Consider the following 20,289-nt stretch of genomic DNA (forward strand, 5'->3'; position numbering starts at 1 on the left):
GACCCGGCACACACGGTCACGGGGAAAGTCACCTCCCCAACACCGCGGCAGCCAGGGGAAGGGGTTCAGCCAGCAAAAACTTCGCCCAGGTTTCAGACTGAACACAACATAAGGAAGTGGTAAATAACTCCTCTACTTCTCCATATCCTCCATAGGGAACTTTCAAGTAGGATCTACACAAACAGAGCAAAAAGTTTGAGCCCTCTCAACAATCAAATTATCCAGACCATTGTTGTATGGGTCGGTTGGACAGTGGCCCAAACAATAAGCTGTTTTTAGAAAACCAGGGATTCATCCTCTTATGTGGCATGAGGGAGGGATTTACCCTTAATTTAGCACCATTTAGAAAAGATTACCCTTTAATTGCAATAGGAGTTGGCAGACATGGGCAGCAATGAAAAGCCTTTATCCTGCAAAGCTTCCAACTAGCCGGCAGCAGCTCCACGGCCAGGAGCAGAGAGCCATCCCGGGCTGTCACTGGCCAGGCACGGGGCTGGGCAGAACGGCTGCCCTGGCCACCAGCACCCAGCGGGGCGAGGGAGAGGAGGGCAGGCAGGAGGTGCCCGGCAGCTTTCCCTTTCCTCAGAAAGGGAAGGAAATCACAGAGCCCAGACTGGCTCAGCTCGGGGCCCGCCTAGTTCAGGCACAGATCCTGTCTCAGAGGAGATGCCAATTCCTTCTGTTCCGGTGTCAGCCTGGCCGGGTCAGCAGAGGCACCTCTGCACAGACTGTGGCTCACTGTGCCACTCTGCCATTCCTGGTGCCGGCGAGAGAGGCATCGGGAGCTATTTTTGGCAGCAAGAGCTCTGCCGGAGCAGATGTGTGACATGCCTCAGGTGTAGGGTTCCAGATCCCTGCCAAGATCCAGCAGCTCATAGCCACTCAGGAGTCCACTACAAATGTCTTTTGGAGCAATCTTAAAGCTGTTCCAGAAGCGAGCGCAGGAAAATTTAATTCCTGTTCAAACTGATTTTGATGCAGTAGTAACACCTGTCTTACATCTGTGCTTGAAAAATAAACTGGAATAATCCCAGTTTAGGCTGCCATAGAACATCCTGGAGCCTACTGCACAATTTAACTCGAGCCAGCTTTATTTTTAAAAGTTCAATGAAAAGCAGTAATTTCTACACATAGTCAAGGCTAGGGTGAAACCTCCTCCCCCTCCACTTCTTACTCATGCTTGGCAGTGCCTGGTATTTCTGACAGCCTCACAGGAACCTGCACGGCAGAGACTGCAATGGAGTTCAGGAGAAAACTGAGGAAGAGGAACAAAATCAAGGGCAGGAGAAAGTAGGAGTGGGAATATCAGTTGCAAGCCTCTGGCTGCTGGACCACATTGCTGTTCAGATGTGAATGGGCAGCCAACTGCCCCCATTCCCTTTGTGCAGTAACTGCTTCCGACACCTCAGCCGAAGGCCAAAGTTTGCCTCCCATGCTGGTCTCCAAAGTAAAGATCAAAAAGCATGGCCTCCTACAGAGCTGTGTAAGAGTCCTTAGAAACATCCCACCTTAACCAAATCCAGCTAACCAGTAACCGTCAGAGACACAAGTCTACGCAAGACGTCATTTCCCGCTAAGTCTTCACGTAGGACAGGGAAATCACCCTAGCCTGGGCAAGGAACAGTGCTGGTTTAAACTTACCAGTATGAGAGAACTACACTTTTTGTTTAGTTTTCACACATGCAAGCAGACAAGCAAGCAGATGACCAAACTTCAGTTTTGGCAAGTAAGCACACACTGGTTTGAAATACTGCACATTATTTGAGAAAATACCTGACTTGAACAACGGTGTCATTTGCCCAGGGCAATCTTCTCAAAACATTTAAGTTCCCTTCAACATCAAGTAGCCTGGTATTGCACTCAAAAATGCCTTGGAAGCCACTTTAGAGGAACAAACAGTAGCGGGATTTCGACTTGCTTGGTTTTGGTTTTTAATGATGAATAAGTTTTTGCAGTTAAATATTCAGAGTGCTTGTGTAATATTACCTACCTGAACAAACCACTGCAAAGTACCATGTTCTTGGCATGCTGATAAAAGAAGTTCATTGTTCTGCCACTCTCCCCAGGATCAAGTGTGTATCAATTCCGCATGCTCCGATGCAATTGCACGGACGCTGAAGATATCCGCCAACAGACGACTGAAAGCATCCAACTACATTTAAGATGTCATGTGCTAAGAGACATGCATTACCTGTAGACAGAGGCTGGGCCTGGCAAGAAACCAGACCCCAGATGCGCAATACGTATTCACTGCAGCCACACAGCAGGGATGCAGCAGATAAACTGGGATGGTTACAGTGCCACGGAATGCGTTAAGCTACACCTCTGTGCTCCGCTTCACGAGCTGCTGTAGCACATCTCCACTCGTGTTTGCCCTAATCACCAAGAGCTGTGATCGAAAGCACATTTTCCCGGGTTTAGAAGTGCAAGTGTAAGACTGTAGTAAAGAGCAAAGCCAGGACTGAAGTAAGTTTTAAAGCTACATTCTTCAGCCTTTTAGAATCAAACATATGGCTGTTCTTAAGGGCACGCTTAACAGCATGCTACCCACCTTTCCATTGCCTTGGATATTATTACACTTCATGCATTCACTGTCACTGGTGCCCTTGCTGTTCCTTCTCCAAAGAAACATCAGGTACGTCTATACAGGACTAACGTCTAAAGCATGATTAACTCAAAACCAAACTACGATCCCGATGCAGAACTGAGAGAAGCACAGAGACCCACTTTGCACTCAGTGACATTCTGAAGCAGATGAATTTTATTTTTTAAGACTACAAGGAAGAATCCTCTGTCTCTCTAAGAGCTCATTTCACATTTAGAGCTGGAATTTGAGCAAGCTGATTTGTTGCATTATAAACAAACACTGTTTTCAGGTACATGAAGGCCTCAAAGTTAAAGAAAAACTAAAGAAATGGAGTAAGAGGAGTTCTAGCTGTCCTCACAGATGTTATTCAAATTCCTCGAATGTAATTTCTCCACTATTACAGTGGTTTTCTGCACTCCGAGAAGAAAGAGAAATAGAAATATACACATTATCTACAGTCCTGAAATTTCAAGACACTAAGAAACACTCTATGCTCTGCTGCAACACCAGTTCCAAAGGCAGCATTAAAACTTATCTTAAAACACAAGAGGAAGACTTAAACAATCCAAGCCTGTGCATTGGAGAGCATTCATGTGCACACAGACACCAAGTACTGGGCTGTTCTTCATAGCTCTGTCAATCTTTTACAAATAAAACCTAGCTTTAGAGCCTCACTGAACCAAGAGGAATAAAACAAAACTCAGAGCTGCATAAACTTCACATCTCGTGGAGGCTCCACTGCCTTGTACAGCGATGCCCACTGAAGATTAAGGCCACATTCTTCATACAAAGCCGAACATTATGTGCAGTAGGACAAAGCTAACACATGACTAACACAGCATGGTACTAGGCAGCAAAAAGAGGAGCCCAGGGCAAGAGAAATACTTTCATCAAATTAATCACTTTCTATGGAGATGACCCTGCCACAGAGTACAATGATAATAAGACGAGAAAATACACTCCTTGTGAAGCACACATAGACATACAGTGTCAACCTTAATGCTATTGCAGGTCTATTGTGAGGGAGTACAGGACAGGTCTGTCATGAAAATAAGGGCATACACAACCACGCTGATCAAGAAGAGGCAGGGTAGATCACGGGGTCGATAAACGCTCTTTAAGGCCGGTTCTCACAATTCCCAGAGCCAAGAACCTTAAAGTGAGCAGACGTCTTGCAGGGGCTTTGCCAGCCCTGAAAGCCTCCCCGGATGAGCCAAATTCCAAGAGACGTTCCCCAGCTGCAGTCTCACACGCTGAGGAGCATGAAAGGAATGAATGCCCTACTACGCTCCCCGCAAACCCTAACAATGAGGAGGTCAGAGGGAACACCAGACCAAATTTGATGTTAACGGGCTTTGTGTCACGTTAAAAGGGTCCATTTGCTTCAGTCCCAATAACTCATTTATGTTTTAGGGTGCTTGGCCACATAGGCTAGAGTAGAACCACCAGCTACAAACCAGTATAGCAGCTAATGTAAGTCCACGCAGCTTTCATTCCATGCAGATGTACCTGCAGATATTGGCAGCTCTGTCACCACATTTCTTACTGTACTCCTGCTGTCTGCTTGTTTCCCAAGTCAAACAAGTAGGCAACAAGGAATCTTTAGAGACATTTCTCTTCCTTCTCTCCTTCCACGGAGAGGATAAGGTCAAGCTGATTTATTAGTAAATCCTTGGGTGGGGGAGTGTCTCAAACATGAAACTGCCAGAGAAGATATGCTCACCCTACCCTAGCACATATGCACGAAAGACTGAATTACAGAGCCTTACAATGGGAAAGTTTTCCTCCAAACTTCCAGGCCAGCCCGATGTTCAAGTCTGCAGTCCCAGCAGCCCTGACACAAAACCTACATCCCAGCCCTCAGTGGGGAAAAAACCTAAAAAAAAAAAAACAAACACACCTTCCTAAAAACCTCCCAAAATTCAGAAAGGAGGAGTCACAAGCTAAGATACATACTTCAAGTCTGATTCTACTAGCCATGGACAGAGCTAGGTACAGTTTCCCTCCAATTCACCACTGTGCTTACCTCCACTGGGGACCCAGGAGGACAGGAAAGTATAATCAATCATGGCTCACTTGAGTCAAAATTAATCCTAGAATATAGGATTCTTCCCACCCCAGAACCTCACTGAAATTAAAGGTGACCATAATTCAAGCACACCATTCTAGGAGTTAAACAGCAGTTTGCAAGACAGAGGGTAGAATGATGCAGAATACATGCAGGGATGAGAGAAGGGCTTCAAAACTCGTCAACATGAGAGCGATGAGTGGGATCACTGCAAAAACCTAAATGCAGGAACAAAGCTATAAAGCCTGTGAAAGGCCTGACACTGACAGAAGACGACCCTTCTCCACATTCCTTTCCCAAGAGGTAATGCTGCAAGTGTCCCAGCAGCCAGCACTCCTTCGGCCCTCCCGAAATCCAGTCAAACAACTAACATGCCTCACATGCTCCACTTGCTAAAAATCTAGATTCAGCTACTCAATCATTCAGCGAGTATTCACTGCCTAAATATAGCTGGGGGGGAATCATAAAAACGAGTTCAAACTTTAGGACTGTATCCCAAACTATGGGGCATATTATACAGAACAGTCTGTAAAAAACACACACATATAAGCAGCAGGATAACAGAATCACAGAAGAGTTGAGACTGGAAGGGACCTCTGGAGATCACCTAGTCCAACTCCCCTGCTTAATGCAGGGCCACCTACAGCAGGTTGCTCAGGACATGGTCCAGTTGGGTTTTGAAAGCCTCCAAAGATGGAGGCTCCATAACCTATGGGTAAAAAATAGAAAAGGGGAAAATAAGTTAAATATGACACATGATGTTTGTGGCTAATTATGTATGTGCTATGGTTCAGTCTTCAGTTTTTGTGAACTATTCAGTAGCAACACAAATACACTCGAAGCTGGAGCTAAACAACTCCACAGCTGGATTTGTTCCAAGTGACTCAAATGTGCTCTTAAAATATTTTTACGATTACTGAAGAATCTGAGAACAAGACTCCATTGTAACCAGTGGGGGAGGGGGGAAATGTTTTAAAACACCCCTAGTCCCCAAACACTGCTCTGATTTAGCCAGTTAAGTGCAGTCGGTCTCATTTTCCAGGGATTAGTTTGGATATTTTGGCTTCAGCCCACCTTTAAATAGCTTCCCAAATGGGACTCACAGTAGAAAACATGGGCTGCACTCATGCAGAAAAAAAAAAGTACTAATTGCCCCTAAAAGAAGAAACTTACAAAAATAGCTGCCTTATATTTCACCTATTGCATCCGAGTCACACACGGCTGGAATGAAGGCGCTGCCGGAGGCATCTAGCAGATGTTATATTCAAACCTTCAAATCCTACCCTGGAGCCAGAGGAGCCCAGTGTGCTAATCAGCATGTCCTGAGCTCTTCCCATCCATCCCAGCCCCAAACCATCGCAAGGTGAATCTCACTTATTCTCACACCGAAAGCACAGTCTCTCATCGCAGTTGATGAGTCGGCTACGTGCTGTTGGGTGGCACCTTCCCAGTGGAACATCCCCTCTGGCACTGCTCACCACCATGGCACCCAGCATGCTCCCCCAGATAAACCACCCCTTGATCAAGAAGGGACACACAAGCTATTAACACGCTACAAGACCATCAACAGCTCTCCACCACTGACAAACTCACCTGTCCTGCAAAGACAAACTCTCATTTGAAGTTGGCCAGTATTTAGAAATAGTCCCAAAGAGTAAGACAGCTCCATTGTCTGGACATTGCTTGTCCAGAGGCAGAACAACATTCCTTCCTGCTAACTATGCTTTAGACAAAGCAGACTGGGCCAAGGCTTACCAGTTTATTTTTAAGTCAATTGTGCATATGCTCATACACCTGGCATTGCTATAAAACTCATATATGGAATACAGAAATTCCCAATGCAACTTTTATTATATAAATAAACCCATGCAAGGCAAAACACAGCACACCTACAACTGAAAGCAACAGCTACACACAGTAACTGCTAACATTTTAAGAAAAATATGACAGGCTTGTAACAGATAAGTAATGTTACATTTCAAGTAAAACTAATATTTCTTATTTTACTCTAAGCTTTCACTTTTGAAGGCCTTTTGGTAAAAACCCTTCATGAACAGAAAAAGGAGAAGCCCTGTAAAGGTTATGCAAAGCACTCTGCCTCCAGCTGCGGGGCTTTCACAACAGCAGCAGTAACACACAAACCCCAAGCCCTGTGGGTTTGCAGAGGAACACATGACGGAGGGCAGGACAGAGGCTGGAGCTGGCTGATGTCTGTCCAACCGAGCAACTGGGGTTTCTCCTTGTTCTCGTGGGGAGCGGGGAGCTCAGACAGACCTCCCTGCCACCCCCCTCCCCGTGCAGCCTGTCCGGCTTCGGTCACCCCGAGCCTCAGAGATTCCCTTTCGATCCACGAAGACTGCGGCTCTTGAGTGCACAACACATACGGCGACAGGCAGGAGGGCGAGAGAAACAGCACCCTTCGAAAAAAAACAACTACAAAAAGAGATTTGTTGTCTTGTCCACGTATTCCCTTTTATCTCCTGAACACAAAGGAATTTTAAAACCAAACCAGATTGCCAAAAAGACACATATTAAATTAGGAGATTGAATTCAGCCAACTGCAACCAGAAGGGATGTGAACAAAACTTTCATGCAATGGCAAGCATGGAATGACTAGCAGCCAGAAAACAAGAAACTACCCAATTCACTTTTGGGAAGGATGCCTTGAAAAATCCTTTCACAGATCCAACGAAACTCTCCAGCAAAGTTTATTTGGAAAGCTGACATAAGACCCTTTTCAAAACTGTAGAAGACCAGAAAAGAAAAAAAAAAAGGAAAAAAGGAGGTGGGGGGGTGAAGCAGTGAAAGGTATCAAACAAGGCTGCACATCCAAAGGAGGTTTGTGTTGAACCTTGGGCAGTCATGGGGAATGTTTTGATAATGCTCAGCATAAAGAAGGATTTAAAGGTACCAGCTCAGTCAGTAGCTCCTATCTCGTTGTTGCTCTCCTTGCCCCTTCCCCCACTCAACTGGCAGCTGCCAAGATCTACATAACAGAATGATTTACACATCCTTTCCTTATATATATTAAAAAGTGAATGATCATAAACATCTTTCAAAACACATGCTTAAAAAAAGCAGCAGACTGAAGGTCTTTTCTTCTTGCATTTAGCCACTGTATGAAAAAAAGACAGACTTGAGCTTTTTCAGTCTTCTCGTAACGCTAGAATTTGCCAGACGTGCATATGTACACACGGAAAGTAAGGAATAAAAACACAAGTAGCTGTGTCCTGCTGCAAGATATTCAATACACATCTATGCTTTATTAACTTCCAATGTAATACAGAAATCTACATTGTGTTAGTTGCGTGTCATGGCAAAATTTGTGTTCACAATTAGGTTTGATGTGTTCAGAGATTTCCTAATGCAGTGCACCAAAGTCACAATAAATCAGCCAAGTCCATCCATTCAGTATTTAAATGCCTGTACTCTAGTGCAAATGTGAGAGAAAGCGCTAATCTCATGGACTGTATTTAAGGGAGTTTTATCAAGAATTGCTTAAGTACCTTAAGCGTTCCTTGAAAACAGATTTTTCGAATTTCAGGATGTATTTCCTTTCTCAACAAGGGTAACAAGAATTAGAAATTCAAACCTCAAACATAATTAAAGGAGGAATGAATGTTGATTTAAGATTAACCTCCAGTAGTAAAGTGTAAAATCCAAAATCCCTTTCCTTCAATTTACTGTCTCACAAATTTAATGAGGGAAACATCCTTAACAGCCTCAGTAAGGAAACTTGTGATGCTGTAAACTAAGGATGCGAAGGGACAGTTTGAAAACTAAGACTGCTGTTTCAAAAAGCAAATGAGCTATTCCAATTCCATGAGGTTTTTGGCCATTTCCTAAAGGAGAGAGTTCAACACCCTTCCACTGGTTTAAGTTTATTTAAAACAGCTGTGCTCACAAAACAGCCATTCCCATTTCCTGCCCATAAAACATTCCCAATCCATTTAAAATAAAGGGGAGAGAAAAACAAGACAAAAATCTGGTGCTGTAACTGCAGAACAAAATCCAAGTATTTACGAGAGTGTCTCACTGAACATCCATGCTGCAGCACGCCTGCTGTCCCACCAAATGCTGGGGAAGAGCTCCAAGGAAATGCTAGCACATAATTTTCCTGTTGTCAGGGAAGAAAGGTCATTGCAATCCTGGTCATTAAGTTTCCAGGTCCATCTGCATTCCTATTAAATCTCCCATTTTATAAGTCATTAGAGCACAACAGAGGCTGCTCTTCTGCTGTTTTTAGAAAAGTTGCAACAAAAGCTCTCTGAGCGTGCAAGCCTGAACTCATATTAAACCCCAATCAGCTACAGAGTTAAGGGCATGATTTTGTGCATGCAGTTGTTTACATTAGGGGTTTAGGAGCCCAAACATCTGTACAAGGTTAGATGCTCAGGTAACACTAGAGATCTGCAAATACAAAACCGTCTCATGAGTATCAGAGGTCTCAAAATATTTGATATTTAAAACACAACTACTGGGGAGTCATGGAATTTGTCCTCTTCAGGAGAGGAGAGGAAAATGCAAGGGCAGTTCAGGTACTTCCTAGCCTCTGTGGGAACACAAAAGAAAGAAGTCAACATAACTCTCGATTCCTCCTTCCTCTATCCTCACTTCAAAAAACTGTAGGCATGATTTACTTTTTTTTTTTTTTTTTTTTTTTTTTTTTTTAAGAGGCACGATTCCTGCTATCTTGGCATTTAAGACTGGCAACACTGCCAATAAATAGGCAGTGCACAAAGCCAAGATTTTGTCTACGAAAAACTGCATTTGAGGCTAGAGGGGCAGACATTTGTCTCCTCTGAACAGGTTTGCTGCACAAGGAAGTGCCTTCCTGCCCACCTGAAATGGTTTCGATCACAAAAATGCCAGGACAAAAAGACCATTATATCCTATCATGAGCAAACCAAAAAAATTCAAAAACGTTTGCCAAAACCAATGACACAAAAAAAGGAAAGGAGTTTGGATTAAAAGTAGAATTCTTATTAAAGATACACAACGAAAGAAATTGTGAGGCAAGACTAAGGCCAGCGTAATACTTGAAATTGCAATCTACTGTACGCATCTCTTCCTTCCACCAGGAAAGGCAGACCTCCACACACACAAGCAATGCCCAATAAACCTGCCATAGCAAGAGGATTTTCAACTTAACAAAACGTTCTGGTTTTCATCCACTTGAATTTGACTCATTCACACTATTTAAATGCAGATTTCATGTAGCCATACAGTATGCTAAAAATCCCACTTTTACATTAGACTCACTTGTGTGTGTACACATAAGACAGCTTTTTACACAACAACATCTCATTCATCTCAAAAACCATCCAGCCATTCAAATTTAAAAACAAGCATCATACTGTTATGAAAGACCAGAAAGCTGGCTGACAAAAGCTAGAGCAGTTGGATTTATTTAAGATCACAAAGCTTATCGTTCCATTATAACTGGAAGAAAAGAAAATCCACGTGTTTTTCTAGACGACAAGGCCAAGACAAAGCCTTCTTAAGGGTACTGACGCTTCAGAGGGTGCACAAAGGTTTGCATTTTCTTATACGTTTTGTCACACTAAATATGTTGATGTATTCAAAATGCAAATGCTTCTTTAAAATCCTCTGCCTACCACCACAGCTGTAAGATGTGGGAGAACATCCCAGTACTGCTGAGTGACAGAATGAAAACCATTAACAAACGTGTAAAATGGACTTTTGCAATGAGAAATGGCAGAGATTGAAGTCACAAAATTATGTACATTTACATAAAATTTGAAGGGGACAGAAGAAAATTTGAGCTGGAAATGAATAGATCAATCCCTGGTCCCCACTTCAAGAGACATTATTTATGTGAAAAACAATTATCTGATTTTAACAGCTGAGAATATTTGTTTTTAACCAAGAAGTGGTTAAAAACACTTTATGAAAGCATCACCAAAAGGGAGCCAAGTGGAATTGCTTGCACAGCTGCTGAACACAGTGAACAAAGATACAAGTCAGACTGGAGCCTTTATGCACATTGATACAAGTCTCAGAAAGCCACTGGATTAAACTGTGCCAGAGAAAAGTTTAAATCAGGACCACTGCCAAATGATTCCAGATAAATCAGAGACCAAAATTTATTTAGGGAAGTATGTTTTGGCAAAATACTTTCTTCTTTTGATAGCATGTACCAAAGCTGAGGGCACACGCTACACACGCTGCTTTTTTCTGCTCATTGCCTCTTGGGGACAGTCGCATTCATCCCACAACAGCCGATTCCCATTTCAAAGGCGGAATGCCCCCTCCATATGACATCAGAGAAACCCACAACATAATTATATACTGACTGCTTGAAAATGCATTCTCTCTGTTTCCTTCCTAACATCTTACTGTCAAAAAGTTTCCTTCACAGCCACTAGCAGGGACCCACCGCCGAGCTCCGGCAAGGGCTGGACTACAGACATGTCGTGATGCTCAGCCCCACTGGGCATCACAACCAAATCCCCCTTGAAACACACACAGCCTCGTGTGCAGGGAGTGCAAGAAAATCCCTTCTACTTTAGATTCATCTGTTCATGCAACAGAACAAGCTCCAAACAAACATCATCCATTGATCATTTGAAAACAAAAAGGATTCTGACCCTGGAAAGAGACTAAAATCAGATGTAACAAACTGTGCACAGGAAGAAATGAAACGTGTTTCGTTTTGGCAGGTTAGGTGGCAGTTCAAACATCTGTTTAGTTTGTAGTGATACCGAAGAAATAACTTTATCCATCCTTTAGGAAGTGTATTCTTCTCTGCCTCGGAGCCAGAGCTCAGCTACGGGACCAGTTCTGTCCAGCACTGACAGACAGGACATGCGGACAGACTTCCTAACAAATTCACCGTATTACTGCCTGGTGTCCTACAGCACAGCGCTCAGCACCACGCCGCAACGGTGCTACGAGCCAGACTGCACGTTGGCAGCAATCAAGGGGTGAAAACAAAAGATTTAAGGAGATAAAGGACTGCGACACAGGGCAGAGGCCGGGGCTGTACAGCAGGAGTGCAGCACACCACCAGACACGCCATTCGTTTCAGGAGAGCTGTGTAGGTCCTCATATGGCACAGCTGCTCCCCGACCCAAGCGCCCAACGCAGCCACAGGACTGCAGAGAAATCACATCCATTCCCACACAGTGCTTCAGCCATGTTTGTGCCAAACATTCCAGGCAGATGGACCCCAGAGCCAAGCAGTCTTCTATGTAAAGGACCCTCTGGACACCACATGGATCCTTGCTTGCCCAGAGTCCAGGTGGCAAACCCATCTCTCCTATGGAGACAGGCTGAGAGAGTTGGGGCTGTTCAGCCTGAAGAAGAGAAGGCTCCGGGGTGATCTTATTGCAGCCTGCCAGTACTTAAAGGGGACCTACAGGAAAGCTGGAGAGGGACTTTTTACAAGGGTGTGTAGTGATAAGACAAGGGGCAATGGATTTAAACTGAAGGAGAGGAGATTTAGTTTAGATATAAGGAAGAAATTCTTCCCTCTCAGGGTGTTGAGGCACTGGAACAGGTTGCCCAGAGAAGCTGTGGCTGCCCCATCCCTGGAAGTGTTCAAGGCCAGGTTGGATGAAGCTTTGAGCAACCTGGTTTAGTGGAGGGTGTCCCTGCCCATGGCAGGGGGGTTGGAACTGGATGATCTGTGAGGTCCCTTCCAACCCAAACCATTCCGTGATTCTGTGATTCCACTGCCTGGTGTGTATTTCAGCCAGAGTAGGGAAAACAGCTGGTGAGAGATGTGGAGAAGGAAAGCAGGAGGTGGAAAGAAGGAAGACAAGCTGGAGGAAGGGGAAAATAAGAAAAAAGTCACAGTTCTGCAGCTATTACACTTAAAACTTCAGCTGTTCTCTGAAATGGAGGCTCCTGTGTTCATTTGGATAGCAAAGTTTATTTATGTCACTTCCCTCTGCTAAGGTTTTGTGGATCATATTTCAAACCCCCATTATATTCCTCTGTTGCTGGGTTACCAGATCTGAACAAACAATTCTCTGCAGTCTGCCAAAAGCAGAGAAAGCAAGAAAATGAATGCCTGGAGGATGCATCACCCTCTGGAAGTCATCTTATGGCCCCACACTGCTACAGATTAGTCACAACCGCACATACAGAAGAGCAAAAGAGGAAATGGTGAATCCCTTAACTCCAGGGCGGCACACAGACCTGCAAACTGCTATTCCCACCCACTCGCCCCTCTCCTAGGGAAACCAGGCAATTTTCCAAATCATTCCAATTTTCTTTCGAATTAGAAGAAAAACAGTCCTAAATTCAACAGGATAAATTAGGTATTGCCACACCTGATTTGTTCCAGCAGATATCGAAATGGCAAGCAAGAATTGTGATTTGAAACGAGTAAACCATGAGTATCACCATAGCAGAGCTGCTCGAAAACCCCATGCGACAAAACATCGATGACTGTAGGTTTGAGACTTCCCGTTTCCAGGCAGGATCTGTGTCACACCAGGGGCTGCACAAACTTCTGCTTCAGGGACTAGGAACACACCGCCGCCACCCACACAGCAGCGCCCATCAGAAGCCCCCAGGTTCTCCCAAGCCCTCGGCAACATGGCTTTGAAGGAATCCCCCCCTGCAGCACCTGCAGAGAGGCTGCCAGCGCGCAGCAGCCGATTCGGTGTTTCTCCTGCTGAGACGGCGGCTGCTGATCCCGTCGCTGTGCTCCGAGCACCAGGCAGCCCTCCGGCCCAAACGCGGAGCCTCAGCTCCCAGGTGCCCTCACCCGGGACTGCGCGCTGAAGGAGGGATGCCAAATGGGAGTTTCTAATGGGAACAGTGTATCTGGGCAAAGACAAAAAGTGTTTGCAACAGAGACTGCGTCCCAGTACAGACCCTGTCCATACCCGCCAGCCTGACAACAATGCTGCTGCCACTGCAGCATCCCCCAGACTGCAATTCCCAGCAGGCAGACAGGACAGGCCCGCACACGCTGTGCATTTGCTAACAAAAAAAAAAAAAAAAAAAAGAGAGAGAAAAAAACAATAAAAAGGAGAATTTGGCTTAGTTCCACAGTGCAGTTGACTGTATCTCCTCCACCAGGACAGCAAACACCCAGCACTGCCGCACTTCCAGGAAAAAAACACATAGTCAATGGCACTACTGCTGCCAAACTTTTGTTTCACGAAACCTCGGGTTTAATTAATGTAGAAAATTAGAAACAAATTATCTAGTGTTTGCTAGAGGGTCAGGGACAGCCCTCACTCTAGGCCAAGGCACAGACAATTATTACAAAACAAAAATAAAAATCACGTTTCGCAAAGACTCAGCTTTCAGCTGAGACTACAGCAGCCTTGGGAAAACCACTCCTCTGGAAACACCAAGTGGTTTTTGTAATTTAATTCCACTCAAAGGTCCTTACTGTTCACCCACGTATTTATGGTTGTTCTACTACATAAAGTATAGTGAATTTTATCAGAAAAAGCCCAAGAAGCAAATTTGGCAATTTCACAAGAAAATAATCCGAAATCATCACTTTAAGAACATTATTATTTCTGATTCTTAAGAAAGGCAGTACAAGGAACACTGACAAAGAAAATTAAGTTAGCAACATGAAGCTCTACAGGTTACTATTTCTAGTACAGCAGGAAAAACTGGAATGTTTAACTTCTCAGGCTTTGCTTTTTCCAAAATAAGGATGTGCAAGAAAAGTAGCTTTTCCAAAACACAGGACTAAGTGTCTATACCACTGCAGAGATCAGAGTAAAATTACAGATGGCTCTACTCTTAACATAACCCAACTATGACTTATCAAAATGCAAGAAGCTTAGTTTACACAGGAATATTTTGTTCACCCCACCCAGGGTTTTCAGTCTGATTTCACAGTAGAGACAGCAAATCTTTTCTCTTCTTACATTTCAAGTGTGGTAGGTGATGGAGTCCAAGCAACCATCACCACAAGTTCACAGAAGTATAACTATTTTCCCTTAGTATGTGTAAAACTGGTACCAGTTCCCCAACATCAATTTGTAGTTGTACTTTTCATATTCTAGATTTACGTATGTATAACCAGAATTGAATTTCACCTAAGCTAGTCTATTTAAAAAACGTTTCCTTTATTTCATACACTAAACCCTTCGATTTTACCTCTAACCTTCCAGCACTGTTAAACTCAAACATCACCAAGGTCCTTCCCTTTCAGCAGAAATCAGTACTACGCTGGAACATTTGTCAGGAGGAGGCTGCAGAGGTGTACCCGAGGCCTTAGAGGTACTACTACTGAACATTGTTATTTACCATCATTAAATGGAAAGACCTGGTCAATCCAGCACTGAACTACGAGCACAGAGGATTTAATCTCAGTCTGCCACTGGCTTGTTAGGTGGCTTTACCCCAGCCACTTCTTCCCTCTTTGCCCTTATGCTCCTGCACACAAAACACGCGCAGCAGTACAGCAGCACAACTGGTAAAATGCTTTGAAAGTAGATAAATCCAGCGAGGAAAATTGCTGCTACTTCAGTAACCAGCTTATATGTCTGTCTATAAGGTATACAGCATTATATAAGGCGTACAGGAAAGGGAACAATTTCTCCTTCATTTTTGAAGGCGCACAGCTAAACCAGTCTGGATGAAGTATCCCACATCCAATTAACTGTTCCGTACATAAGTGAATTAAGCAAAGCAAAACTTCCTTCAGTGATCACGGATACTGTACACTCTAATTGAGCAGCACATTCAAATAAACAGCACAAATATTACCACCTGGGACGTAGCACCTCAGTTGCATCATACACCCCTCTTAAGCTTACTGGGAAATGAAGAAGCAAGATGCTATTTGAACATTGGTTTTTTTTCTTCAAAGACAGCTTCCAAGTCTACCCAGGAATCCTCTACAGAGAACTCATGTCGTGGCATAAAGTCAATACGCGATCCTTAAAAGCAAAAAACAGAAACAAGAGCCACTGCCACCCTGCAAAGAAATGAAGACTCACTGACATTCTTCCTGTAAGCTTTATCTTTTTCCCCGCTCCCCCTTAAAAACCATATACGAACATATACATCACATTAACTGTGATGTACTGACACATGCTTTTAGACTTCAAGGACAGCCAACAGTCTACTTGCATATTTTCACATTATTATAGAATTAAATAATTCATAATATAATGCCCATGTTTTCTGAGGGACTTAAACACAAGTCTACCACCACCAATACAACATAACCACCTAATCAGAAAGGAGCTTTGGACACCAGCCAGTTTCATAACTGAGCTAATAGTTAGTTATAAATCTACCTGACGTCTCAAAAGCAACTCGAAGGTACTGAGCAAAGCAGATAACCCCTTCTCCAAGCCAACCGGCCACACCGCATTCCCTTAAAATCATCAGGGACACCCATAACTGAATCCCCAGACAATCACTTTTGTGAGCTGAAGCGCACAAAGAGCTGGTCCTACGTATCTTCCCGGCAAGTACAGAAATCCCAGCTCAGGCAGCCCTATAATTTACACAATTAGCATCATCGCAGACAAAGGCTTGCAGGAGGACTTACTAGTTGAACACAGCCTACAGAATCAACTCTTTATTACTCTCTCTTAGAACGGAAAAAAACAATAAAAATTACATACAGTGTGATGTAGTATTTCACCACAAGAAGGCCAATATCTTATTTCTCCAAACTAGGGAAACCCATGTTATTTATCTATAATATTTCACAAAAGTTTGAAATCAATTCCCTTTTAAAAAAGCAAAGGTGGAACTCAAGATAACCAATGAGTTTACTGGGGAGACAGTTTGTATTTAAATTTAGTTCTCCCAAACAAAAATGAGAGAAGCAATGCAGACAAATTACCATAAAAGATATGAGATCAAGTCAGCACCCAAGCAGGTAAAAGGACAAATTCAGGGAAGAATCGACAATTTATCAAGGACCCTGACTAAGGACAGGTTGGTGTGAAGCCTCAAAGCAAGGACAGAACAGCTCCCCAGCTTCACCAGGAGGACTTGAATTGCAAATACTGCACTTACCCAAGGGATAAAACTGTGGAGGTTAAGGCTATGAAATTCTGTCACAATGAGGAATGAGGGGCAGGTAGGAGAACCTGGCCAGAAAGCTATGGAAGATCTGACGACTGCAGCAGAAAAGCCTGTACTTTCAACAAACTTTATTACCGAGTTCCCACGCTTGGATCTCATTTACCTACGGTATAAACAGGGCCATGATATGGGGTGCTTCATAACATTAAGCAAATTAAAGTGCATCCAAATCTACACCACCTGGCAAGACAGGAAACTTTGCTGTGTGCCTGCACAGCACTCAGCGTAACATGGTGCGCTGGCTTTGGCTAAGGTAGAGTTAATTTTCTTCACAGCTAGTATGGGGCTATGTTTCAGATTTGTGCTGAAAATAGTGTTGATAACACAGGGATGTTTTAGTTACCACTGAGGAGTGCTTGCACAGTCAAGACTTTTTCTGCTTCTCACACCACCACACCACTGAGCAGGCTGGGAATGCACAAGGAGTTGGGAGTGGACACAGCCAGGACAGCTGACCCCAGCTGACCAAAGGGATATTCCACACCATATGATGTCATGCTCAGCATATAAAGCTGGGTGAGGAAGAAGGAAGGCAGGGACGTTTGGAGTGATGGCATTTGTCTTTCTGTGTACCCGTTCCATGTGATGAATCCCTGCTTTCCTGGACGTGGCTGAACCCCTGCCTGATGATGAGAAGTAGCGAATGAATGCCTTGTTTTGCTTTGTTTGCACATGCAGCTTTTGCTCTGGTTGCACGTGCAGCTTTTGCTTTACTTATTAAACTGTCTTCATCTCAACCCACGAGTTTTCTCACTTTTACTCTTCTGATTCTCTCCCCCATCCCACCCAGGGCGAAGGAGCAAGCGGCTAGGTGGGGCTGAGTTGCTGGCCAGAGTAAGACCACAGCTTCTGCTCCTAAGGTCTCCAGGTGTAGTAAAGAAGAATAAAATAAGATTTGTAGAGACTAGAATTGCTGTATTTTACAAGGCTGCATGAAGTCACAGTTAAAAAGCAAGAGATGGAAAGCACTCCTGTTCTGGTCACCATCAATCCTCTGCCTTCCCCAAGAACAACCTCAGGTAACCCAAGGTGGAGCTCCTTTAGGTTGGAGATTAACATGTAGCAAATCGTCTATGTGCCTGGGAAAAGCAAGAAGTTTCATAAACAGCAAAGAAGATAAACTCCTCCTCTGAGAGCATGCTTCATGCATCTGCTAAAGGTTTAAAAGACCTAATGCAGACCAGATTCCTCCACAGCATCACAAGAAAGCCAGAAGAGCAATGCTTTTTCCCTGTTTAGGCTAACTAGCACAGTCTTGAAGCTGTTCCCAGAATTGTTTGCCTCCCAGGTTTTGACTTAATTACAACGGGACATGCACACACAAAGCAAATCTATCAGAATGTTAAAAGCAAAAAGGAGTGAATCATTGCTGATCCTGCCATTTTCATATTTTTAAAAAAATCTCTTTTTACAAGCTTCTGCAGCAGCAGCCCTAAAAGAATGAAAAGAAGTTGTCTCCAAGCCTTTTTCTCTCTGAAAGTCAAAACATGCAGTGCCCAAGCGCACAGAGCACAGCCCAGAGAATAAAGTGCGACCTGTGACGGAGGTGACCTGGCTTCCACCCGCTGGGCCAGTCCCTTCACCTCTCGATGCCATGTTTCCCATCCCACCTACCAAACGGGTTTACTGGCTTTTCTTTCCCTTTAGCACAACTCTATTGCTCTCACCTTCCTTTCAAGACTGCCTCCACCCTCGACTTTCATGTAGCACCTCTGCTGCTGTAACCAGGTTGGTCTCAAGTGGCTTTAGCTATAACGGTACATCAATTCAGCTTGCAGATTTAGCTAACAAATTTACAGCCATGTAATTCAAAGTAATTAACCTCTTTTGCTTATGCTTGTTTAACATCATAAAAGCAGAACAAAGCTTTGTTTACAAGACTAAAAGATATAGAGGATGCAGGAAGTGAGGGCGTTCACAGATTCCGCTGATCTTGTACCAGTCCATTTACAAGTATCTACTTTCCCTTTGAAATGGCTTATTTTGATGTTACTTTAAATTCGTTTCCAACCAAACGAGCTAAACCAAAGACCCATGGGATACAGTCTGCACTGGTCACATAAATCCACATATATTCACTTCTTAGGCTGTATTAGATCTTTTGCAATCAAGGTAAGTCCTCGATCAGTCGAAAAGCAGCACAGGGTTTGCCTGCACGGAAACAGTCACGGAAATGACCAAGGGTACAGGCAGACAAACAAGCTCCCGTGGGACACAGCGTGTAGTAGACTGGCACGGAACCAGCTCTGCTCCCATAAGGAGAGCTAACCATGTGTCTACCCATTCTGGCACGTCAGTGCCACTCTCTGCACCGGCTCTTCCTGAGCCAGCACTTTTCCTGTGGTCTACATCTAGAGAAGATCTTGTACGAGAAAAACTCATGTGCTGGTTGACCTAAGAAAACAGCATTTCTTCTGATAAACCTTCCTGTGCCGGACAGATTAGAGCTGAAGTTTCCTCTTTTTTTTTTTTTTTTTTTTTTTTTTAAAAAAGCGCCAATAACAGGCAACTGCGCCAAAACAAAGCTGCGTGAACTAAAGCCCGCGACGTCATTGTCGTGGTGGTCCGCGTTTAGGGAGTCATTCGCACCAACCAAAGCTTTCTCCCTCCGCACACACCGGGCCTGTGACAGCCGCCCCCTGCGCCCCCGGCCCGGCCCGCGCCTCCGCCGCGCCGCCCGCCCGGGCTCGCGGTGACCGCGGCCCCGCTCCGTGCCGGGCCCCGGGGCCCGGGAAGACGAGGAAAACCAGCCACCCGCTTCCCTCCCACGTCCCCGTGGCACACGGGGGCTAAGGGACAGAAAAGCCTTTTTTTTTTTTCTCCCTTTCCTGGTCGGAAAGGCACAGGCAAGGACAGCGCCGAGAGCTGTCATCTTGGAGCAGGAAGGGGCGAAGGGCGCAGCCTGGAGCAGACAGGCCCCGGCCGCCCCCTCCAAATTCTGCCGGGGGGCGCGCTGACCCTCCGACCGCCACCCCCGGGTCTGCAGGCGGCGTCTGCGCCGCTTCCACCGCCCCGAACCGCCTCCGCCCCCCAGCTCGCAGCGGCCGGGCCCGAGCGCCCCGCAGCGCCGGCACCTGCCGCCGCCTTACCTCCTTCAGCTGCTCCATCTCGGTGCGGATGGTCTCGTACTCCAGCTCCAGCTCCTCGTACTGCTGCTTCAGCTGCTGCTTCTCCTCCAGCACGGCCAGCCCGTACTCCGCCGCCTGGATCTTCTCCCGCGTGGTCTCGCCCAGCTCCTGGAAGAGCCGCTTGATCTCGCTCCGCAGCCACTCGGGCTCCGACTCCATCACCAGCCTGGCGTACTCCTCCTCCTCCATGGCCAGCGACATGTCGGCGGGGGCGGCCGCCGGCTCCCAGCCGCCGAGGCGGGCGGGAGGAAGAAAGGGCGAACGCGCAGCCCGTCTGCCGCTCCTAACAGCGCCGCGGCCCGCGGGCGGCCATGGCAGAGCCCGCTCGGGCTGCCACCACCGGGCGCGGCGCCCGCTGCGCTGCGCCGCGTACCCTCCCGCGCCGCCGCCGCTGCTGCTGCGAGACTCCCCCCGAGCGCCGACTGCGGTGAAATCATTCAAAAGGAACGGCCGGG

The 20,289-nt window shown here is 45.4% G+C and overlaps 1 protein-coding gene across 1 annotated transcript in view; it reads right to left on the bottom strand.

The window, feature by feature from the left end:
* Positions 1-20,035, bottom strand: part of BICD2 (BICD cargo adaptor 2) — a 96,119-nt gene extending 76,084 nt beyond the window's left edge. The window contains exon 1 of the mRNA XM_086619333.1: positions 19,796-20,035. Within this exon, the coding sequence (XP_086475459.1) occupies positions 19,796-20,035 (240 nt within the window). The remainder of the gene's footprint in view (positions 1-19,795) is intronic.
* Between the last annotated feature and the right edge of the window lie 254 nt (positions 20,036-20,289).

Source organism: Tauraco erythrolophus, chromosome 12 (assembly GCF_009769465.1).
Source record: "Tauraco erythrolophus isolate bTauEry1 chromosome 12, bTauEry1.pri, whole genome shotgun sequence".
NCBI lineage: Eukaryota > Metazoa > Chordata > Aves > Musophagiformes > Musophagidae > Tauraco > Tauraco erythrolophus.